Genomic DNA, 18,721 nt, shown 5'->3' on the forward strand with positions numbered 1-18,721 from the left:
CTGAACCACAAGCCACAATGGTGAAGTTCTTACAACAGAAGGTGGAAAGAGCTGGAGCTGTTTCTTTTGTTACAGAGTAGAACGAAGCACTGAAAAACTCAGATTACTTATTGCTGTATCAATGGGTCATGATAACCGATTTATACTCTCTGTTGTGGACTGCATTTATTTTACTGTGTACATACAGAATACTCAATATTGCCAGTCCCTGGGTGCTTTGCTCAGGAGAAACAGAAACTGTTTCCACTAGGAGTAGCCTTTGCTCACTGCCTCCTTCTGCCTGAGAGCTACTGCCCCAGGATGCCACCTCATCACAAGCCACTGGGAGACCTTCCTGCTCATCCAAGGTCTCATGCAACTTCATTGCAACAGGGAAACTTCAAAAAGGAGCCAGTTTTGGCACTTCTATGTGCTGCAAAAAGTGTCAAGCGTGTCTGGAGAAGTCCTCCCACTGCAACCATGGCCGTGGCTCATGTCAAATCAGCTGTTAAATGTGGGTGTGGACATACCTGCTGCATGTCATCTGGACTGTAATCTTGGGTCTTTGAGGTCACATAGTCCACTCCTGCAGAGGGGCAGATGCCGTTCAGATGTGCCCCACTGGCATAGGGCTGCCCATTAACATAGGGATGTCCATTGGCACGAGGAGCAGAAATGCCTCTCAGGGGCACCATTGTGTACTGGCAGGATGACACCAGCAGTCCAGCTCCTGGGAAGCCCATGTCAATGGTTTGCTCTGCAGAAGGAAGAACAAGACTGAGCCAAAAGCAGAGGTAAAGCTGAGCTTCCTGAAGTGAACTACTGAAAATGATAGTGTTAAGATGTCCTAAGGCAGGTGTTTTGGCACACTAAGCATCCTCAGAAATAAACAATACAAAAGGGAAGGCAGTGCCCCTTTCCACCTCTTCTAAGTCCCAGGGTTCCTTCTTAACAAGGTAAACAAGATAAGGGATGAATGTTGGTCTTTTACCTTGATGGGAGGGTTTCATTGGACATTTGGAACCTCTGCCACTCTTTCCCTGCTTCCCAGAATATGCAGGGTTCACGGTTTGGATGTTTGATCCAATTACATCCAGGATCATATCTAACCCACAAGGTTATATCTTGTAAATCAGCCCTCAAGAAAGGATCCTTACTCTGCTTAGACCAGGCTCTCCAAAGGCAAAAGGGGATGAAGGCCACAATGAGGAGTACAATAGAGCCCAGCACGACTCCTACAATCAAGTATGGTAGATCGCTGGAACGGGCCACCATGGCTCCTGTCCCCAGGCCACTGTGTCCACCGCTAAGTGGGGGATGCTGCTGAGGGGCCACTGTTGAGGGTGGAAGACGACCCGGCAGACCAAGAGATTTTCGAGCTGTGAAAGGAAGAGACAGAGAATGAGAAACAGCCATGGCAGGAGGAAGAGCAGCACGCTTAAGAAATATGAGTACTGGTGTGGGTGTATGCACATACTGAGCAACAGCATAACCAAGCCTACCTGCCCTCTTCTGTCCCGTGCCAGAGCTTAGATGACATGCAGTCATGCAGAGATGATTCCTGCCTTGCTGTGCTCTGGACAGCAGCAGGCAGCAGGGACAGAGTGCTAGGCTCCCACATGTGCCCTGAAAAGCTGCTCACCTTTGGTTTCACAGATCATCACGTTGCTGAACTCGCTTTCACCACCTTCATTGAAGCACTGCATCTTGATGTCATATGAGGTCTCTGGCTGCAGGTGGCTGATGGAGTGCCAGTATCTATCTCCTGAGGAGAGAACACATACACAGGGTGCCCTTGGCTTCCTATGTGCAGACAACCCACCTCTGCAGCAGTGCTAGGTGGAAAAAAAAAATCCAGCAGTAGCCTTATGTCTTTGGTACACAGGGCTCCTTCTGGGCACATCCTCTTACAGGAGGAACTAGCAGTTAGGACCAGTGTCCAAATATCTCCTACCTTCTACCACATCCTTCTTGTAGTCACTGTCATTGTCACTGTCTGTGGGGCGGTAGTAGATGTAAAAGCCATGGATGGGAGTGTTATTGTTGCTGGCTGGGATATACTGCAGAGGAAGAGCAGAAATTAGCACAGATGTCTGTGTTGTCAGATCCATACTGTTCTGGATGACGAGCAGTCAGGATAAATGGGATGGAACAGGAAGAAGTCCCAGCAGAGGATCTCTTCCTTGTCTTGCCACTGGTTTTCACAGTAAGTAAATTCCTTCCCAGAGATCACTGATGTTTTTTACACTCTCACATCTTGCTTCTGTCACATAGCAGGCGGGCCATTAATTTGATCCTATCCACCCTATCATTCTATACTCTGCTTCCATGATTTTTCTTCTCTGAAGCATCAGATGGTTTAGGTTGGAAGAGACCTTTAAGATCTTCTAGTTCCAACTCCCCTGCTATAGGCAGGGACACCTCTCTCTAGACCAGGTTGCTCAAAGCCCCATCCAGCCTGGCCTTCACACGTTCTCTGGGCAATCAGTTCTAGTGTCTCACCACCCTCACAGTAAAGAATTTCTTCCTAATATCTACTCTAAATCTATCCTCTTCCAGTTTAAAGCCATTTCTTCTCATCCTGTCGCTAAATGCCCTTATAAAACATCCCTCCCCAGCTTTCCTGTAGGCCCCCTGCAGGTAGTGGCAGGTCCCCCCTGCTCAAGCCCTCAGATCATCTTCATGACCCTGCTCTAGCCCTCCTTTTCCTCAGCAAGTTACTCAGCTGGGCAAGGACAAACACACCATCACCTTGACTTCTAGAAACTTAAAACATCCAGACAAAGTGCATCTATCTTGCTATGAACCAGTGACTGTAGAAGTCACATATTTCTGAAGACAACTCTGCTCCTCCCTCATCTGGGGCCGCACTGCCCCAGCTCCATGTGCTCTTGCAAGCTTTCATCTAGTATTTTATCAGCTAGTGTGTTTAAAATAACATCATTGCCCATCCTGCCCTGGAGCAATTTTGAATCAGATGTAGGGAGAGAAGAGTATGATGCATCCCTCTGAATAAGCTCTAAGCTGTTGAAAATACTTGGATCTGGGCTTGTGAGCCAAAATATCCTGCCCACTCCTAAAAATCCTCAGGGCTGGACTGCTGTACATGATTGCCAGCACTTAGAACTGCCGCTTAGCAAGTGAGAGTGAAGGACACATCTGCTGGAAACTAGTGGGGCAGACAGAAGTGCTAATAGATTCCAGGAATTTGGTCAGAAAAGCAAGCAGCCACCCTACGCATTGCTGAACCATGCTTGTTGGACAAAATGGTCAAGAACCTGAGGTTATCCACTGAAATGCCTCCTGTTTATAATGCTGGATTCAGATTAAAAGGTTTCCTAGGCTCTGACTTCCTGCACTTCTGCACGGCATAAGCTCAGTCCTCAACGCCTGTGACAACTCTAGGATCTCCAATCCATTTGTGCTACGGACAAGCTCCGGTGTGGTAGCCTTGAAGATGTGTGAACTGGGCAAGTAGCACCTACACATTTGCTTCCTGCAGAGATCCTTCTTTCTCCCCCACAAAGCTTACCATCCACTTCAGCATGATGGTGGTCTCATTAATGGCATCTGTGAAGGTGATGTATGGTCCAGCCACAGGGCGCTCATAGACTCGGTTGTTGTGCCCAGACACCACATATGGCCGAGATGCAGCACTGGGCTCACTTTCTCCCAGGATGTTCAGTGCTCGGACACGAAACTTATAGGAAAACCCTTGGAAAGAAATGGGGAATAAAAGAAGTTTCACTAAGACGGCACTGATGTATTTCAAGAGTTCTATTGTCAGCACAGGCCTGGCTGTGGAGGGGGGGCTTTGTCTTCTCCAGAAAGTGAAAAAAACTACAGAGACGTTTTGGTTGAAGTACAAACATATTTCAGCCATGTGATAGACAGAGTCTGCTTTTACTTGTCTCTTCCAGTTCCTGTCTTGTTAGTCTAGAAGTCATGTAGCAGTTATGGAAGGTGGGGTAGATGTCTGGATTCAGAGATGCCTGAAATTTGCGCTTACCCTAAAGCAGATATGGGATATCCTTCCTCTATTGCATTGAAATTAGCTACATAAATCTCAGACAAAAGTTCTAAGCCTAAGCCATTTTAACTGGGACATCCTTTTTCTGCTTTTTAAGTATGGGTAGGTATTTTGCTTTTTAAAGCTATCCCACACAACAATGCCTTTCTTTCTCATGTGAAGTTCAGTGGGAACTGCATGCAAGCCCATCTGTCTTGCCTGTGGCTACAGAAAGAAAAGTCCTATCTAGTAAATTGCAAAAACAAGACACTAATGCCTTTAGTAACTATGTCCCTTAATACAGAAAAGCATGCATGAGCCTCCCTGAAGGAGGTCAAATGTACGTTGGTCTCTGCAGCTGGAGAAATTGGAGAAGAATCTGCAGCATTTCCCCATACACCTAAGGCCGGAGCTGGGGAGGCTTTGTTCTGCTTACACATGCCAGGGCTGAGTGCGACATGACAGATGGTTCACCAACTTACAGGGACTGCACGGCTTTCCTACAGACCCCAGGAAGCAGAGAGGAGAACACTTGCCTACCTTTTTCCAGGTCTGGGATTTCCACAGAGAGGCGAGAGGGAGGAATGTCACTGGTGGCCAGGACCCAGTCTCCTGACTTCTTCTGTTTCTTATATTCCACACGGAAAGACTGGATAGGAAATCCACCATTCCCACGGGGGATCCAGGTCACATACACAGATGTCTCTGATGCCATGGAGATGGTTGGACGATCTGGTGCCTCTGGAGCTGCAAGAGGCATGGGTGGACATCAAGACACTTTTAACATGTCTGGAGGATGCTGTAGCTCAGAGGGATTTGGGTGAAAGATAGCCTACATCACACCCACCCACATGCTCTCTAAGTCCCAAGTGCTCTTCATTAGAGCTGGGACTCCCAGATCCTCACTCCTTTCAGTTTGTGCTCTCCAAATATCTTTTACTGCTGTCTGTATCTCACTCAAGATACAGCTCAAATAAGGTGTGTGCACCCCATCACAGAAGAGACACCAATGAGAAGTGTGGATGCGAGTCTGGAGATAGAATGGGAGGCCTCACTGATGTGGGAGCAGCGAGCAGGGGGAGATTGACACTGGGGACAGAAAAGGGACAGACAGGGGTAGGAGATGAAAACAGGAAGGGCCTTGCCCAGAGCCTTACGGGACAGCCGGCTGTTGTCAGACTGGTTGCTGCTCTGAGTGCTCGTGCCTGGGTCGTCCCTCTGGATTTGCTGTTCTTTGCTGGCAACAATCTCTGGTTTTGGGCGCCGGCCTGTGTAGTATGGAAAGATGGCATCAAGGACACAGTGGTGTGGGTGAGAGTTAATTTTTGCTGTGATGAATAAAGAAAATATTCCTGGTCACAATGCTGATGTAAATAGTCTTTGGACTCAAACAGCCCTGAGGACTCAAAGCAAAGAACTAAAGCAACACAGGCAGATTTGTTATACTGTTGATTTATTTTTGCCCCCACTAATATTTAATTTTCTGAAACTTTTTATTAGTTTTCTGAAAATCTTGTCATTAGATTTCTGCCTGAGCAGGAGGTAAGCAGCTCAACACAGAGCCTGAGAAGTTGTGTGAGCAGCCCTCTCCACAGGGAAGGTTTCTATGAAGGGAATGCCATCTCCCACACTTTCTGGGGACAGGAAAAGCAGCATGGGGACAGGAGGACTGAGCTGAGACTTTTGGAGCATCCTTTTGGTGGCACAGGCAGCTTGGCACTAAGCAGACTGCCAGCAGGGAAGGCTTGGATTTTCTCTTAAGAACAGCTTAGAGAAACACCTGTCAGGAATAAATCCCAAAGGCAGATCCTTTCTCCAGGCAGGGGAAGGATTAAGCGACCTCCTGACATCTCTCCCAGGCCTATTTTCTGTGGTTCTGCAGGTGTCCAACTGAGACACCAAGAGAGGAATGAGGGCACCCCACTGCCTCAGAGCAAAATACCCCAAGACTGTTTTGACCTTTACCAGTCCGGAAGGTCACCATGGCCGTCTGTCCCTCGCCGGCGCAGTTGTGAGCAGCCATCTCCACCTCGTAGAGGCTTCCAGGATCCAGCCTGGTGAGTGTCAGGCGGTGCTGTGAGGCTGGCACATCTTTCACTGCCCAGCTGTCTGAGGCATTGGCCACCTGCTAGGAGAATAACGCAGGCAATGGATAGAATTAAGGCTATGCAGCCTCACCTTGAGTAATTCTTGGCTGAACTACAATGCCCCCTGCAGGGAATGGATGCTGTATGGCTGTGCCCTATGAAAGATGTGGAAACATATTTTGTTTTTCAGTGATGTCCCACCACCCCATACAGAGCAGGAGGGAAGGTGGGATTCTCTGCCTTCTCCCCAGCTGCAAGGATAATATTATTGCAGGCAAACACACAGGATGCTGAGGTGACCCGGTGCCGAAAGCAGCATTAGCAATGCAGGCAACACGACAGAACGGAAATGCCAGGACTCAGCCGTATCATTCATCTTCTCCAGGCGTTTGACACTGACTGATTAATGCCTGCCTCATTTTATTTTTATTCCTGAGCCCACAGAGCTCTGAGGCCAGGGAGGGGAATCCTGAAGACTGCTAAGTATCCAGGAAAGAAAAAGTGAAATTCTTAAGAAACAAGGATAATAACTATATGGCATCTGACTGCTTGTGGGCTGCTGACATTTTAGGGTCAGTGTAGGAGCAGGGAGAAGAGACATCCGTAGATATTTGCAGAGGAAAAACAGACCTTTGCCCAGACAGTTTTAAGCCTCCTGTCAGAAGGTTTTAGTTTCCTCGGCCATTTCTCACACAAAGAGCCTTTTCTTTTGTTGCTGAATTGATTCCATCCCTCTCCACACACATGCTTTTCCAGTCAGAGATGTTTAAACCAGATCATTATATAACTTGATCCTACAGATCTCTTATAGAAAGAGACTCTCTAAACAAGTTTGAGGGTTATTGGGACTAATTCCTTTCCACACAATCCTTCAGCATCTCAAGAAAGAGTCTCCAGCTGAGAATTTGGACTACACTGAAAACATATTACTGCAAACTGCAGTGACCCACGATGACCTCCACTGCCCTACAGCCCCCTCCAGGTGAAGCACTGAAAAACAAGTAAAATATGGACAAACTCCAGCCTGCAAGCCAATATCGCATACAGAATTGCTTGTTACATGATACACCACTGGGGAACAAATCTCTTCTTGGCAGACTACTAGACCCTATGCAGTCTGGTGAGGCTTTTGGCATCTTTTGTTTTTGAAACTTGCCCCATTGTGTTCTTGTGTTGGCATCTTCTGCCTTTGCTTTAAGAGTTATTTAAAGCAATAGCTAGCTGAAACCCTCAGCCTTTGTTTTGTTTAGAAAGAAATCAGCAATGTGGGGCTATTACCACAGCCTCCTGTTATACCAGTCAAACAATTTTGGGAAAAGAGATACATATATCCACATATTATCAAAAATGGTGGCTTGCAGTGGCTGGGAATCCCAAACATACCAGAACTGAAATGTAACTCAAAGCCCATTGCAAAACCAATCTTTCTGCTGCAAGCCATCTGCCTACCCAAAGGAAACACAGGCTTTTTCTCCCATGCTCCCAGTAAAATGACAAGAAGCACTCTATACCTCAGTAGTACAATTTTCACTTTAATGGTGCTTTGCTTTGCTACTTAGAAAATCTGCTAGGTAATAGCTCTGCTCACACCCTGCCTGCTGGGCTGAGAAGCACTGCAGAAGGCAGGAGCCTTCAGACTCAGTGGGGCTCAGCACTGCTCCATACACCATGGCCTGTCACCAGCAAGTGCTTCACAGTGCACTGCTTTTCAGCCTCCAGAATAAAACTATCAGAAAGCGGTCGTTTAGAAGCTTCCCAAAGGAGTTAGCATGGCTATGAGAGCCAGAAAGGCACAAGTGTGTGCACACACACTCCCTTCATTTTAAGGCTGACACACACACCCCTACCATCTTTTCTTGGATTTGCCCCACAGAACCGCAATGCCAGTGAGCAGTGTGTGTCCACGCCCATGTCCCCAGTGCACTGTCCATAGGGCATGCAACAAGGCCACCAGCCAGCTGGAGAACAGCATGGAAGAGAGGTGGAGCAGGGCAAAACAGCAATACCTTGCGATGCTTCACCACATAGTAGAGGATCGGGGCCCTGCTGTCGGGTCGGGGTCTCCACACTAGGTCATAGCTGTCTGTTTTGGATGTCCGGGGAGAACTGAGGATGATGGGGGCCTCGGCTGGAGTCACCAGCTCCTTGCTGGCTGAGCACTGTGGAGACACTGCCAGTGGGGTGGTCACAGGCTTTGGTGGACTACCTTTATCCAGAGGCAGCTTTAAGGCACTGTCCATGGACGGCGGCGTTGGAGGCTGAGCTGAACCCAGCTGGGCATCTTGCCCAGGGTTGAGGGTAGCTCCTGAAAGACAAGACGCTGAGAGTAAATGAGTGGTGCAGGCAGGCTAAATGCGATCCAGGCTGCAATGAAGACAAAGCTAAGAGAAGCCCCCTGAATACCCTTACAAGTCTGGAGCTATTCACCTGCTGCATCACTGATAACTTAGAAGTATCAGGTCCCAGGTGGTGCTGCCTACTGGGCCTCTCCAAAAAGTGTTAGAAACAATTTTTCCTTCTCCTGGTACAAACATGACATGACTCACCAGAGCCTCTCCCAGAACAGGCCTGGGCCACAGAGGGCTTCCTCTGAGAGCCCCTCTGACCCTTGGTAAGCTCAGCATGGTCCAAGGGAGGAGATAGCATCTCCAAAACCATTCACAGTGTAGGATGAAACAGAAGGAAGAGCACAGCAGCTCAAACCTAAGCAGGAGGGTTACACACCAATCTTCTCCTCCTCTCTGTTCTTTTGCTGTTCATTGGCCTCTAGCACTGAATGACCACAAGCTTCAATGGAAGGACTCACCTGGCTGGGCCGTCCTCAGCTGCACCATGGCTTGTGCACTTCCAACCTCATTCTCTGCCATGCACTGGTAAATGCCATCATCTTCAGGCCCCACACTGACCACCCGCAGCGCCCGGCGGGACAGCCGGAGCCGGTGGCTGGCAGAGAGGGGCACGGCGTTGCGCAGCCACATGACTGAAGGCTGGGGGTTCCCTCGCACCTCACAGGTGAACTTGGCACTCTGGCCCCAGGGAATGATCTGCTGGGACAGCTCCATAGTGACCTCTGGGGGCTCTGAGAGGGGAAAAGCACAAATAATGATGACTACTTGACAGGGAGCATGGCACAGTCTTGGCTTTGCACTCTCCTTTCTGGCAGGGATGAGGACAAAGGGATGGATTCTCAACCCTTTCTGCCAGTCCTGCTACCTTTATGGGGTCCCACATGGATCTGGTTTATTACATCAGCACCCACGTAAACCAAAAGGAGAGATGGCCTAAGGCCAGCTTCCCCTCTCAGTCGCATAGTGACAGCAGGCACCTATGAATCCCATTTTTCTTAGCTGAAACAGTACTCTGCAAAGGTTGCACTTGTGCCAACAACACTTTGACACTTGGATGACATGCAATCCACCAAAACATGGGCTTACCCTTCCTAAAGCTTGTAAGAAGGGGATGGATATGTGGTAGAAATACCTAAGGTGTGGTGTTCTTTCTATTTCTCACCCCACAAACAGCTTCCCTACCAAAGTGAAAAGCAAGATTCTCTGATATCTTCCCTATACTAATCTCAAATATGTCTGAGAAAGAGCCAGTCCTCCACTAAAGAGTGTAGGAGCAAACCAAACCCAGTGACACAAAGGACAAGAGATGAGCTTCCCCAGGGAGGGGGAAACTCATGTTGGCAACCTGGAAGGAAGAACCTTTTGCCTTCAAGATAGAATTTATCCCATCTCCTAGAAACTGGAACCACAGGCATGGTGTGACTTACACTGTGGTTTAACCAGAGAGAGGAAAAGTACAGCAGCATTAATATTTTTCCCTGAAAACAGATGAGAAAGTCCCACCCCTCCTGAAACAAGAGCTACAGCTGCACTCACCAAACACCTGCACATTGTAGAAGATGAATGCTGCTCCAGCCTCACCGACCCCATTGTCAGCTGTGCAGCTGTAGGTGCCTGAGTCTTCCTCACTGGTGGGGTCAATCAGAAGGTTGCTGAGCAGGAACCGTGTCTTATTGTACGCTGAGACACTGGAGCCATCTTTGGCCCAGGTGACACGGGGCGGGGGGATCCCACTGGCCACACACTCCAGGATGAGGCTTTGGCCTTTGGTGACGATGATGGTCTGAGCTTCAGGCGGGTAGATTATCCGAGCGGCCTCCGCTGTGGAGCCTGAGAGTAGAGGAGCAAGGAGGTAATAGGAAGGAAGGTGGCAAAGCAGGACAAGAAGGCTGTTCTTTAAAAGATGTGTGCATGCAGCAAGTGGTTTTGCTGACGGACTAAGGTCCTTTACTCATGTATCAACAAGAGTAAGTCCTGAAGAGGTATGGCAATCCTAAGGCTGTACACACAAACCCCGGGAGCAGACCCAGGGCAACTCTCCTGCAAGAAATGGGTTTTCTCAGCAGCTGTTAATGTCAGTTCACACCAAAACACAGCTAAAATAGCACTTTGTACATGCTCCCAGGACTGGAATGGCTAAAATGGTGACATGCAATGAAAGGAGAGCAACGTACGTCTCACACGGAGCCTCTCACTGGAGACTGAAGTTTTCACCTCCTGTGTCACAGGGTTGTAGGCAGCACATTTATAAGTCCCCTCATCCTCTTGGCTAGCATTGACAATCTGAAGGTTCCCAGATGGCATGATAAGGTAATTGTCTGTAGGGAGAGAAGAGGAGATGACTCATGGCTCAAGATGTGGCACCTGGATGAAACAGTGCCCTAACAGAAAAGGTGGACAAGTCAGAAGGAAAAAAAAACAATGGGATAACAGAAACAAAACTGACATAAGCCCTTTCTGTTCACACATCAGGAGGAGATATGATTCAGTTGTGGGAGGAAGAATGCCGCAGGTGAAGCTAGCTTGTAACAAATAATGTACAGTAGATTAGAGCGAAGCTGCAGAATTTAGATCCAAATTTTAAAAATTCCCCCAAGCTCAGAATCATCTTTATCCACGGACTGGGCTGGAAGAATACTTCATGAACATATCGAGACGCTCAATGAAGAGTAATGTAGTTCATCACCTAATTCTACTTCCTTTCCCCAAACTTCCTTCTGCATGCTGGTGTTACACCTGACTCCTCACTCCCAGGCAGCAGGAACACACGAAGCTTTGTCAGAAACCCTCAAAGAGCCTGCGCTCAGATCAGCCAAAAAGAGTAAAACTGAGGCCATGGGGATGCAGTGGGATAGAGCTTTGTGGTGCTCACCTCGGGAGGACTCCAGCCACTCATGCTTCACGCTGTAGCGGACCTGGGCCTTGGGATGGCTTTCGGGCAGGTCACAGGCGATGACAGCCGTATTGCCTTCATCCACCTCAATCACGTGAGGGCCATCAAACTTGAAATCCTTGAGATCTGCAAAGGGAGCAAACAACAGGACATGTCAGCTGGCACAGCACCCCAGTTCATCCTTTCCCCACAGACGTGGGGCTGCTTTGCCGCTGTGCCAGCAGAGGACCGCTCCATCCACAGCAGCCAGGGAAACTGGCCCCATATCAGAGCTGCATTTTTTTTCTTCTCCTTCCTACAAAGCATGTAAATTAAAACACAGCTTTGAGAGAAGCTGCCTGTTCCATGGCTGAGGAACTGGGTGCGAAAAATCCTGGCCTCAAAGTAAAAATGGAGCCAACTTACTGTAGCACTGAGGGGCAGCCAAAAGCCGTCCTTCTACCGCCTCCTACTTCCAGCACAGCTGCCGTTCTGCTACTGAGCAGTCAATGCTTTAATCACCATTTTGAGATGCCTCAAGGGCGTGCAGACACTGGGTGGCAGGAGGCAAAAAGGTGGGATACCCGGGTGATCTTGAGGAAGGGAACCTTCTACACGCTCCTCATAGGCATCACCCCCAGCTCTGCGCATCACCACGACCTCTTCCACCACCTGAAGAGGAGGGCACTCATCCTCAAACCCTGTGCTATGGGGCATGATGAGGCCCCACACTGTCAACAGCTCAGCCATCCCTTCTGACAGTATCCAGGTGCATGGTGCCAGCGCCCATGGGCAGTATGGGGGAGCTGGGGAGCAGAAGGGCTTGTGGAGAGTGAACTCGGTGCAGCCTGCCCTTGGCAGCCAAGCCAGCGAAAAATGTGTTTTTGTTCTCTGTGAAAGAGAGCAGCGCTCCAAGAGAAAGAGACAACGCTGGCTCCGAGCTTCTCCCACCCACAGTCACGGAAAAGTGACATGAAATTTCTCAAGCAGACTTTCTGATTAAAGCAAGATCCTTTATGGGGTTTAAATAAAAACCAGCCCTCTTGGCAGGGTGGCGAGAAAGCCTCCCCGAAGGCGGCGTGGAGGGACTGTCGGGCGGCTGCTTGGGGAGCGAGTGTTCCCGTGCCCGGATTCAAGGGGAGGGGAGCGGGCCGAGCAGAGGAGGGGAGGTTTTGCAATGTCATAAAAATGATTTGCAGTGAACACGCTTCATACTTTTGGAATTTCTTGGCATCGTTCAATTAAAAAAAAAAAAATACTAAAAAGAAGGAATAAGGGTGAACTTCAGAAATGCCATTAATCCTTTAAGACAAGCTGAGGAGGAGAGCCATGTTTCCACTGGGTATTAAAGCCAGATGAAGATTAACTCTTAACTTGTGAAGAGCTGGCGGCAACCCGCTCTCTTCCAGCAAGGAAAGTTGCTGCCGGGGAGGGGAAGGGTGCCGGGTAGTTTCTCCTCTTCGCTTTCCTCCCTGATCAAGGAATAAAATAGCAGGAGCCACAGAAATGGAAAGATGTGGAGAAGAGGCGAGAGCCCAGTGTCTGCCTGCATACATCACACATACTTCTCTGATCAACAAAATATAAACGAGCATCAGGAAAATTAATGTGCGCCTTGGTGGTCTGGATTCGTCACAGCCAAATTAAGATTCTGGAGCCAAGGCATAGGCTCCAGCAACTCTGGCAGGGATCTGCACATGCACACACGTATGCACACACACCAACCCCAGAAAGCAGCCCCACAGCTCTGCCAAGAGCTCCATCCCCATGTGGGGACCCCTGGGGTGGCCTCATGGAGGATGGCTGCAGGGGGGTCCTTTGCATGCTGCCCCCCAGCTGCAGATGCCCCTCAGAGGGGACCAGGACCTGTGGCTCTCCCTGCTTCCCTTGGGCCACTTGCAGAGAGGACGAAGAAAAAGGGCTACAAGGCCAGATAGAAATGTGGAGGGAGAATTAGGCAAAAGCATGAGAGATTTTCCAATATGCAGGCATAAAAGCTTCCTGCCAGACTATTGCCCTGAATTCTTGCTCCCTCACAGGGAATGAGCTAAGCTACTTGCCAGTGAGTTTTGCCTCCAAATAGTCACAGCTCCCAACTAGTTCCCCCTCTGCCACATGCATCATAGCAGGGCTACCTGTCTGGACAGCAGCTTTACCCTGAGGGCTTCATGCAAGCAGGAAAAACTGCTTATCCTTTCCACAGCTGCAAATCCCGGCTGTGCTGGGATAACAGGATTCATTATTATTGTGATTTTCTTCTTGCATGTGGCAAGGAGTGCAAGCAAAGGCCATTTCTTGTCCATCTGTGGCCTGTGAGGAGGCACGAGGAGGGTCAACCCCACAGCTGCCCAGCCGCTGTCATTGAGAGTGAAATCAGCTGAATCCTGAGCAGCAGGATGGGTGAGACGGATCGGATTAAATGAATGGGAGGCCATAAATAACTCTGAGAAGGAGCAGTAGTAAATAGAAAGCAGGTCCTCAAGGTGAAAGTTCTCTCATTGCCCTCTGGGCACATCCATGCTGCCCTCCAGTCTCTGGCATCCTGAAACCCTGCTCTCCCTCAGCTCCCCATCACCCCCAGACATCTCAAAGCCCTTATGCCAGCCCTCCAGAGGCTCACGGAGACCCACCTGTGTTTTCCTTCTCTCACCTCCTCACAACACTTCTGCCCCCAGGGCTGGACCCCCTGAGCCGGCTCAGCAAATGCTTTTCCAACCTGCAAGAGGCCTCCTCCCTACCAGCACCTCTGGGGAGCTGTCATCAGAGAGGCCAAGGCAAAGGAAAATGAATGGGGCCAGTTTCAGCAAGCAGCTGCAAACTCCTCAGGGACCCCCAGCCCGACCCCGTGCAGGGTCACTGCCCATGAGTGCTGCATCTTGGCTTTCCCCACGTGTGAGCCTCCCCATTGCATCCCCAGGGTGCACAAGCATTCCTCTCATCCCTGGCTGCTGGGTCATGCTTTGGGGATACACTTTGGGGAAGCAGGTGCTTCCCTTTGCTTCACCCCAATTATTTTTTTTTTGTTTTAAATGCCATGACTATCCACTGCAGGATAGCTGTTGAGCTGAATGCATGGATTTTTCCACTAATACTGTGAGTTGCTTGGCTTTTACTACCTCTGACTGCCTGCTTTGCCAGCCAAGCACTTCAGCATGCTTTTCCCTGTGAGTCACCCCAGGATCCAAGGAGACCCTGCAGAACTGGGCATGCAGGGCCTGGGACACTCTATGGTACTTCCTCCAAATGAGGAGAAAAAGGAGTGCACAGCCAAAAAGTTGGCCAGAAGATGTTCCTAAACCCCCTGAAATCTAGCAGGACACTTTCTCCCGTGACTTCAGATCTGCTTCCAAAATAAACCTAAGCCATAATCTCGAAAATACATTCTTTCCCTCCTGCTTTCATATTCACATTCCAATTTCACTCTTCTATCTCTGAAAGCAATTTCTGGATGAGGCTGAGACTTTCTGAGGGTGATCTGGAAGAAGCCCGAAGGACCAGTGGCAATGCTAACCTGCCAGGTCTTCCCTCTCCCTGCAGACCTTGGTCTCCCTCAAACCAGCTCACAGCAAGGTCCTATAGGTGAGGTCTGAAGCAGGCCTGACAGCCTGTGGTGCATGTGCTATCACAGCTATCCATCTCAGTCCCACCACAAATCGGTATCCCCTCTTATTTTAACCACTGCAAAGCCACTGATGTGAGCAGTTTCTGTCTCATGGACATAAGCCTGGTTGTCTGAATCCCCTCAGAAGGTTTCTCTCCTACACTTCCAGCCCCATGTCTTTCCTGGGTCTGCCTGCACTCTCTTCACCCATAGATTTCCAAGCCTTCCCCATCCAAGGCTGCCATGGTGCAGGGGACATGGCCCCCTTTTTCCCTAGGAGGACAGGGATCCACAGTGCCTAGCAAAGAGCCCCTCTGGTGCTGTAGGACCTATCTGCTATTCACCAGTGAATATGTTTGATATACCAGACCCAAGGAGGCATATCAAACAGACATGCTTTGCTCGAGAAGACAGAGCTGCAAGTGGTGGGCTGGAGTGAAGAGAAAAAGAGAAAAGGAGAGCAGCCTAAGAATGAAATGATCAGGCTGAGGAGCTGTGCACACTCCGCTCTCCTAAATGCAAACCATGCCCTAGGTAATCCCATCCACCTCTCCCTCCTCTCCTTCCCTCTATCAGGCCACCAGTGCACACAACGCCCTTTCTGCTCTGGAATGTGTTCTCTGAAACTTAATCTCGGTGCAGAGCTCAGGCCAAATCCCCTAACATATTCAGCCCCATGACAATCTCCTCCCACCCCACTTTGGAGCACAGCAACTCTCCTTCACCTCCTCCTCCCACTCAGCCTGGCCTAAACATTTCACTTCTGATTAATGTATCAGTGACAAGCCAATAGCTCTTGGCTTTAAAGCCAAACCAGCCCCTACTTTGCACAAACATCTTCACTTCTGCACTTTCTTATGGCTTAGCCCCAAGCTCCCCCTGTGCCAGGAAGATGAAGCAGTGCTGTCACTGCTAAAGGATGGAGGTCTCTGTAGCACAGACCTGCTCCACCAAACACTGCACAGGACTCAGAGAGGACCAGCCTTCAAGTGCCCAAACAAGGGTGGCTCACATGGAGCCTCCCCAGGGAGCAGTGGTGAGGATCACGTCAGAAATCCTGAAGCTCAGAAAGGAGGTGGCTCACAGTGACCAGGCCTCTGCAACCTTGCAGGGAGAGAAAAAAGCCCTAGGAATGAGAAGCCGGCAGAAGTTAAGAGATGAACAGCAACAGGTGCTTTCTGGAAACCTCAAGAAGTCAGCAACCAGATGGGGCAACATGGCAGTAAGGGAACCAACCACACGTCAGTTAGGTACTTCCATCTCTTTATGGTCATGTAGAAACTGTTGCTATGGGACAGGTGGGCCAATGAATTGCTTTGAAATGAATTGTAATGGAAAAATACTGAATATGTGTGTAAGAATATAAAATCCTTGCTTGGGAAAATAAAGGAAATCTTTGGCACAAGAATTTCGCACAAGAATCCTGTGTTGTGTTGCTAGCATGCGACAGTGGGCAGCCTACTATGCAGAAGGACTGCATAGGTTATGGCTGGGCCATGGCACGACAGCCAGTCCATGACCTAAAGTGCAAAGAAATGGCCTGTAAAGTGAAAGAAGCCCTCCCTGCATGACAGAGTGAACAAGTGAACTTAGATGAATCTCTCCAGATGGGTGAGTGGAGGCCTGAATAATGCACAGGATAGCAGTGTTACTCACTAGCCAAGGTGACCACTGCGGGGACACTGGCAATGACTCCTTCGGGCACACGAGCAATGCACTGATATCGCCCCACAGTATGGTTGTTGAGAGCTGTGATAATGAGTTTTCCTTGCTCAATGTGGATCCCCAGCACCTCGTCTGATCCATCCAGCTCCTTTCCATTCAGTCTCCAGGTAAGGTTCACTCCTGGGGGGTCCACGACACACCCCAGGCTGACTGGGCCCCCAGGCTTCTGGACAGTGGAGGCAGGCTGCACAGTAACTTGCAGAGATTCACCTGCACAGAGAAAAAGAAAGGGAAAGGAGAAAGTCCCATGAGTCTCAGCAAAAGAAAAGATAGAGGGAAAAAGTTGCAAAACTGCTGTACACCATCATTTCTATTTGTGCCTCATGCTCCCCTTGGCACCACACACACACACCCTAGTCCTTGGAAACGTACGTCAGCACCATTTCTTCTTGGCACCACCAAGCAGTGATGTCCAGCTCCACCTGTAACCTCTTCTCCTAATGAGTGCCATCCTGCCAGGGATGTTCACCCAATTCAGAATGTAATTGGACATTGCAGCATATCCCATATGCACATGGGAGAAGCCAAGCTTCTTCAGAAAGAAATGAGATCTTGGAAGCTCAGTTTGCCTCAAGACAAAGCATAAACAAAATGGAACAAATAGATAAAACAGAGACTCACTCAGTTTGGCAAAGCAGCTCGTGGCTGCGAGGAGGAGGCAAAGGATGGCGGACATGGGTCTCTTCTTTCCAAGTGTCATTGTCATCCCATGCAGTGTCTCCTGGGGCAGAGGTGCCCAGAGAAGGGTCCCATAAGCTGCCTCAGGGGATGTGGGAGAGGTGTAGCAGCGGCTTCCTGCAGATGACAAGAGAGACAGTGGTATGAAACTCTCAGATTTCCCTCTGTTTTCTAGCCCTGACTGGCTTCTTTTTCAGTACTCCTAAGATTCCAGATATTCACCAAGCCCATGGCCTGAGCAGGCTGCAGACACTGATGCAAGGTGGCCCACACTAATTTAGAATCACACAGAGGGTAGTGTCACACTGGAACAGGTTGCCCAAGGAGGCTGTGGATGCCCCATCCCTGGAGGCATTCAAGGCCAGGCTGGATGTGGCTCTGGGCAGCCTGGTCTGGTGGTTGGTGACCCTGCACATAGCAGGGGGGTTGAAACTAGATGATCATTGTGGTCCTTTTCAACCGAGGCCATTCTATGATTCTATAATCACACACTTTTATTCTAAACTAAGAAATCCAATATATAGAAAGATTTCAGATTAACTAGTTGGTCTGAAAAACACACAGCCTATTTTGAGTTTAACAACCCCGTCTGGAACAAGCACTAGATTCATATCTGAAGGCAACAACAATCTTCAAAACGTGAAGCCCAAAGCCACCCATCACAGCTTAGATTGCTGAGAGGAGTTGCACATTGCAGGAGCTGTTAAGGAGAGAGTGCCGCGAATGAATGCCAAAGCAGACTAGGGAGATTAAGAACCTAAGTGGTGCACTCACACACACCTTAGATGCCATACTGAAGTTATTTTCAATTAAAGGCTAAAGGCTAAAGTTGAGGAGAGATTTCCCCCTATAGACACAGTAAAATGGCAACAGGATTTTGAGCACCCTCCAGCCGTAGCACCAAGATGGTGTCCTGTGTGTCCTAAAAGAGTTACAGAATTGTTCCTGTAGTGTGTCTACATTGGCAGAGGAGATGAGAGACTAGACTGACTACAGCAGCCAGCCCAAGCAGCAACTGTCATATTGCCTACTCCCCCTGCAGACACACAAGCTCTTTAGCTGCAGTCACCATCCTCAAGAGCACCTGCAGAGCAGCGTTTCCTATTCTCACCACAGTCAATGTTTGAGCCATGAGCAGTTTGAGTGCTCCCACAAACTCCTGGTGAGATGCTCAGGGAGTCATTCAAGGTAAGCTCCATTTGCTGGCACACAGCTCCTGCAACTGGGGAGCTCTCACCAAGCCACTTTGCTGGTGGTTCCTAAAGGAAGCAAAGCCAAGCAAACTGGCCTGCAGCTGAAGTTTTGGGATCAGCTGAAGTCATATGGCAGCTACTGTAGCCCACAGCTCAGTTACATGTGGAAATCCACTGTGGGTTACCACCACCACCAAAGCGATAACACAACAATTTCCTTTCCATGTGC

At 49.3% G+C, this 18,721-nt stretch overlaps 1 protein-coding gene across 5 annotated transcripts in view; it reads right to left on the reverse strand.

The window, feature by feature from the left end:
- BOC (BOC cell adhesion associated, oncogene regulated) overlaps window positions 1-18,721 on the reverse strand; it is a 44,549-nt gene that overhangs the window by 2,248 nt on the left and 23,580 nt on the right. For 2 of the 5 annotated variants that reach the window (XM_090150869.1, XM_090150863.1), the window contains exons 2-16: window positions 17,243-17,416; window positions 16,553-16,831; window positions 11,296-11,442; window positions 10,598-10,741; window positions 9,960-10,253; window positions 8,882-9,154; window positions 8,082-8,380; window positions 5,948-6,116; window positions 5,146-5,256; window positions 4,529-4,735; window positions 3,512-3,693; window positions 1,934-2,039; window positions 1,622-1,744; window positions 1,137-1,358; window positions 510-736 (exon numbers count right to left, since the gene is read on the reverse strand). In XM_090150869.1, the coding sequence (XP_090006995.1) occupies window positions 510-736; window positions 1,137-1,358; window positions 1,622-1,744; window positions 1,934-2,039; window positions 3,512-3,693; window positions 4,529-4,735; window positions 5,146-5,256; window positions 5,948-6,116; window positions 8,082-8,380; window positions 8,882-9,154; window positions 9,960-10,253; window positions 10,598-10,741; window positions 11,296-11,442; window positions 16,553-16,831; window positions 17,243-17,327 (2,868 nt within the window). In that variant the 5' untranslated portion in view covers window positions 17,328-17,416. The remainder of the gene's footprint in view (window positions 1-509; window positions 737-1,136; window positions 1,359-1,621; window positions 1,745-1,933; window positions 2,040-3,511; window positions 3,694-4,528; window positions 4,736-5,145; window positions 5,257-5,947; window positions 6,117-8,081; window positions 8,381-8,881; window positions 9,155-9,959; window positions 10,254-10,597; window positions 10,742-11,295; window positions 11,443-16,552; window positions 16,832-17,242; window positions 17,417-18,721) is intronic. The other 3 variants (XM_090150856.1, XM_090150859.1, XM_090150860.1) reach the window with 3 other exon arrangements.

Source organism: Phasianus colchicus, chromosome 1, assembly GCF_987193195.1.
Source record: "Phasianus colchicus chromosome 1, bPhaCol1.hap1.1, whole genome shotgun sequence".
NCBI lineage: Eukaryota > Metazoa > Chordata > Aves > Galliformes > Phasianidae > Phasianus > Phasianus colchicus.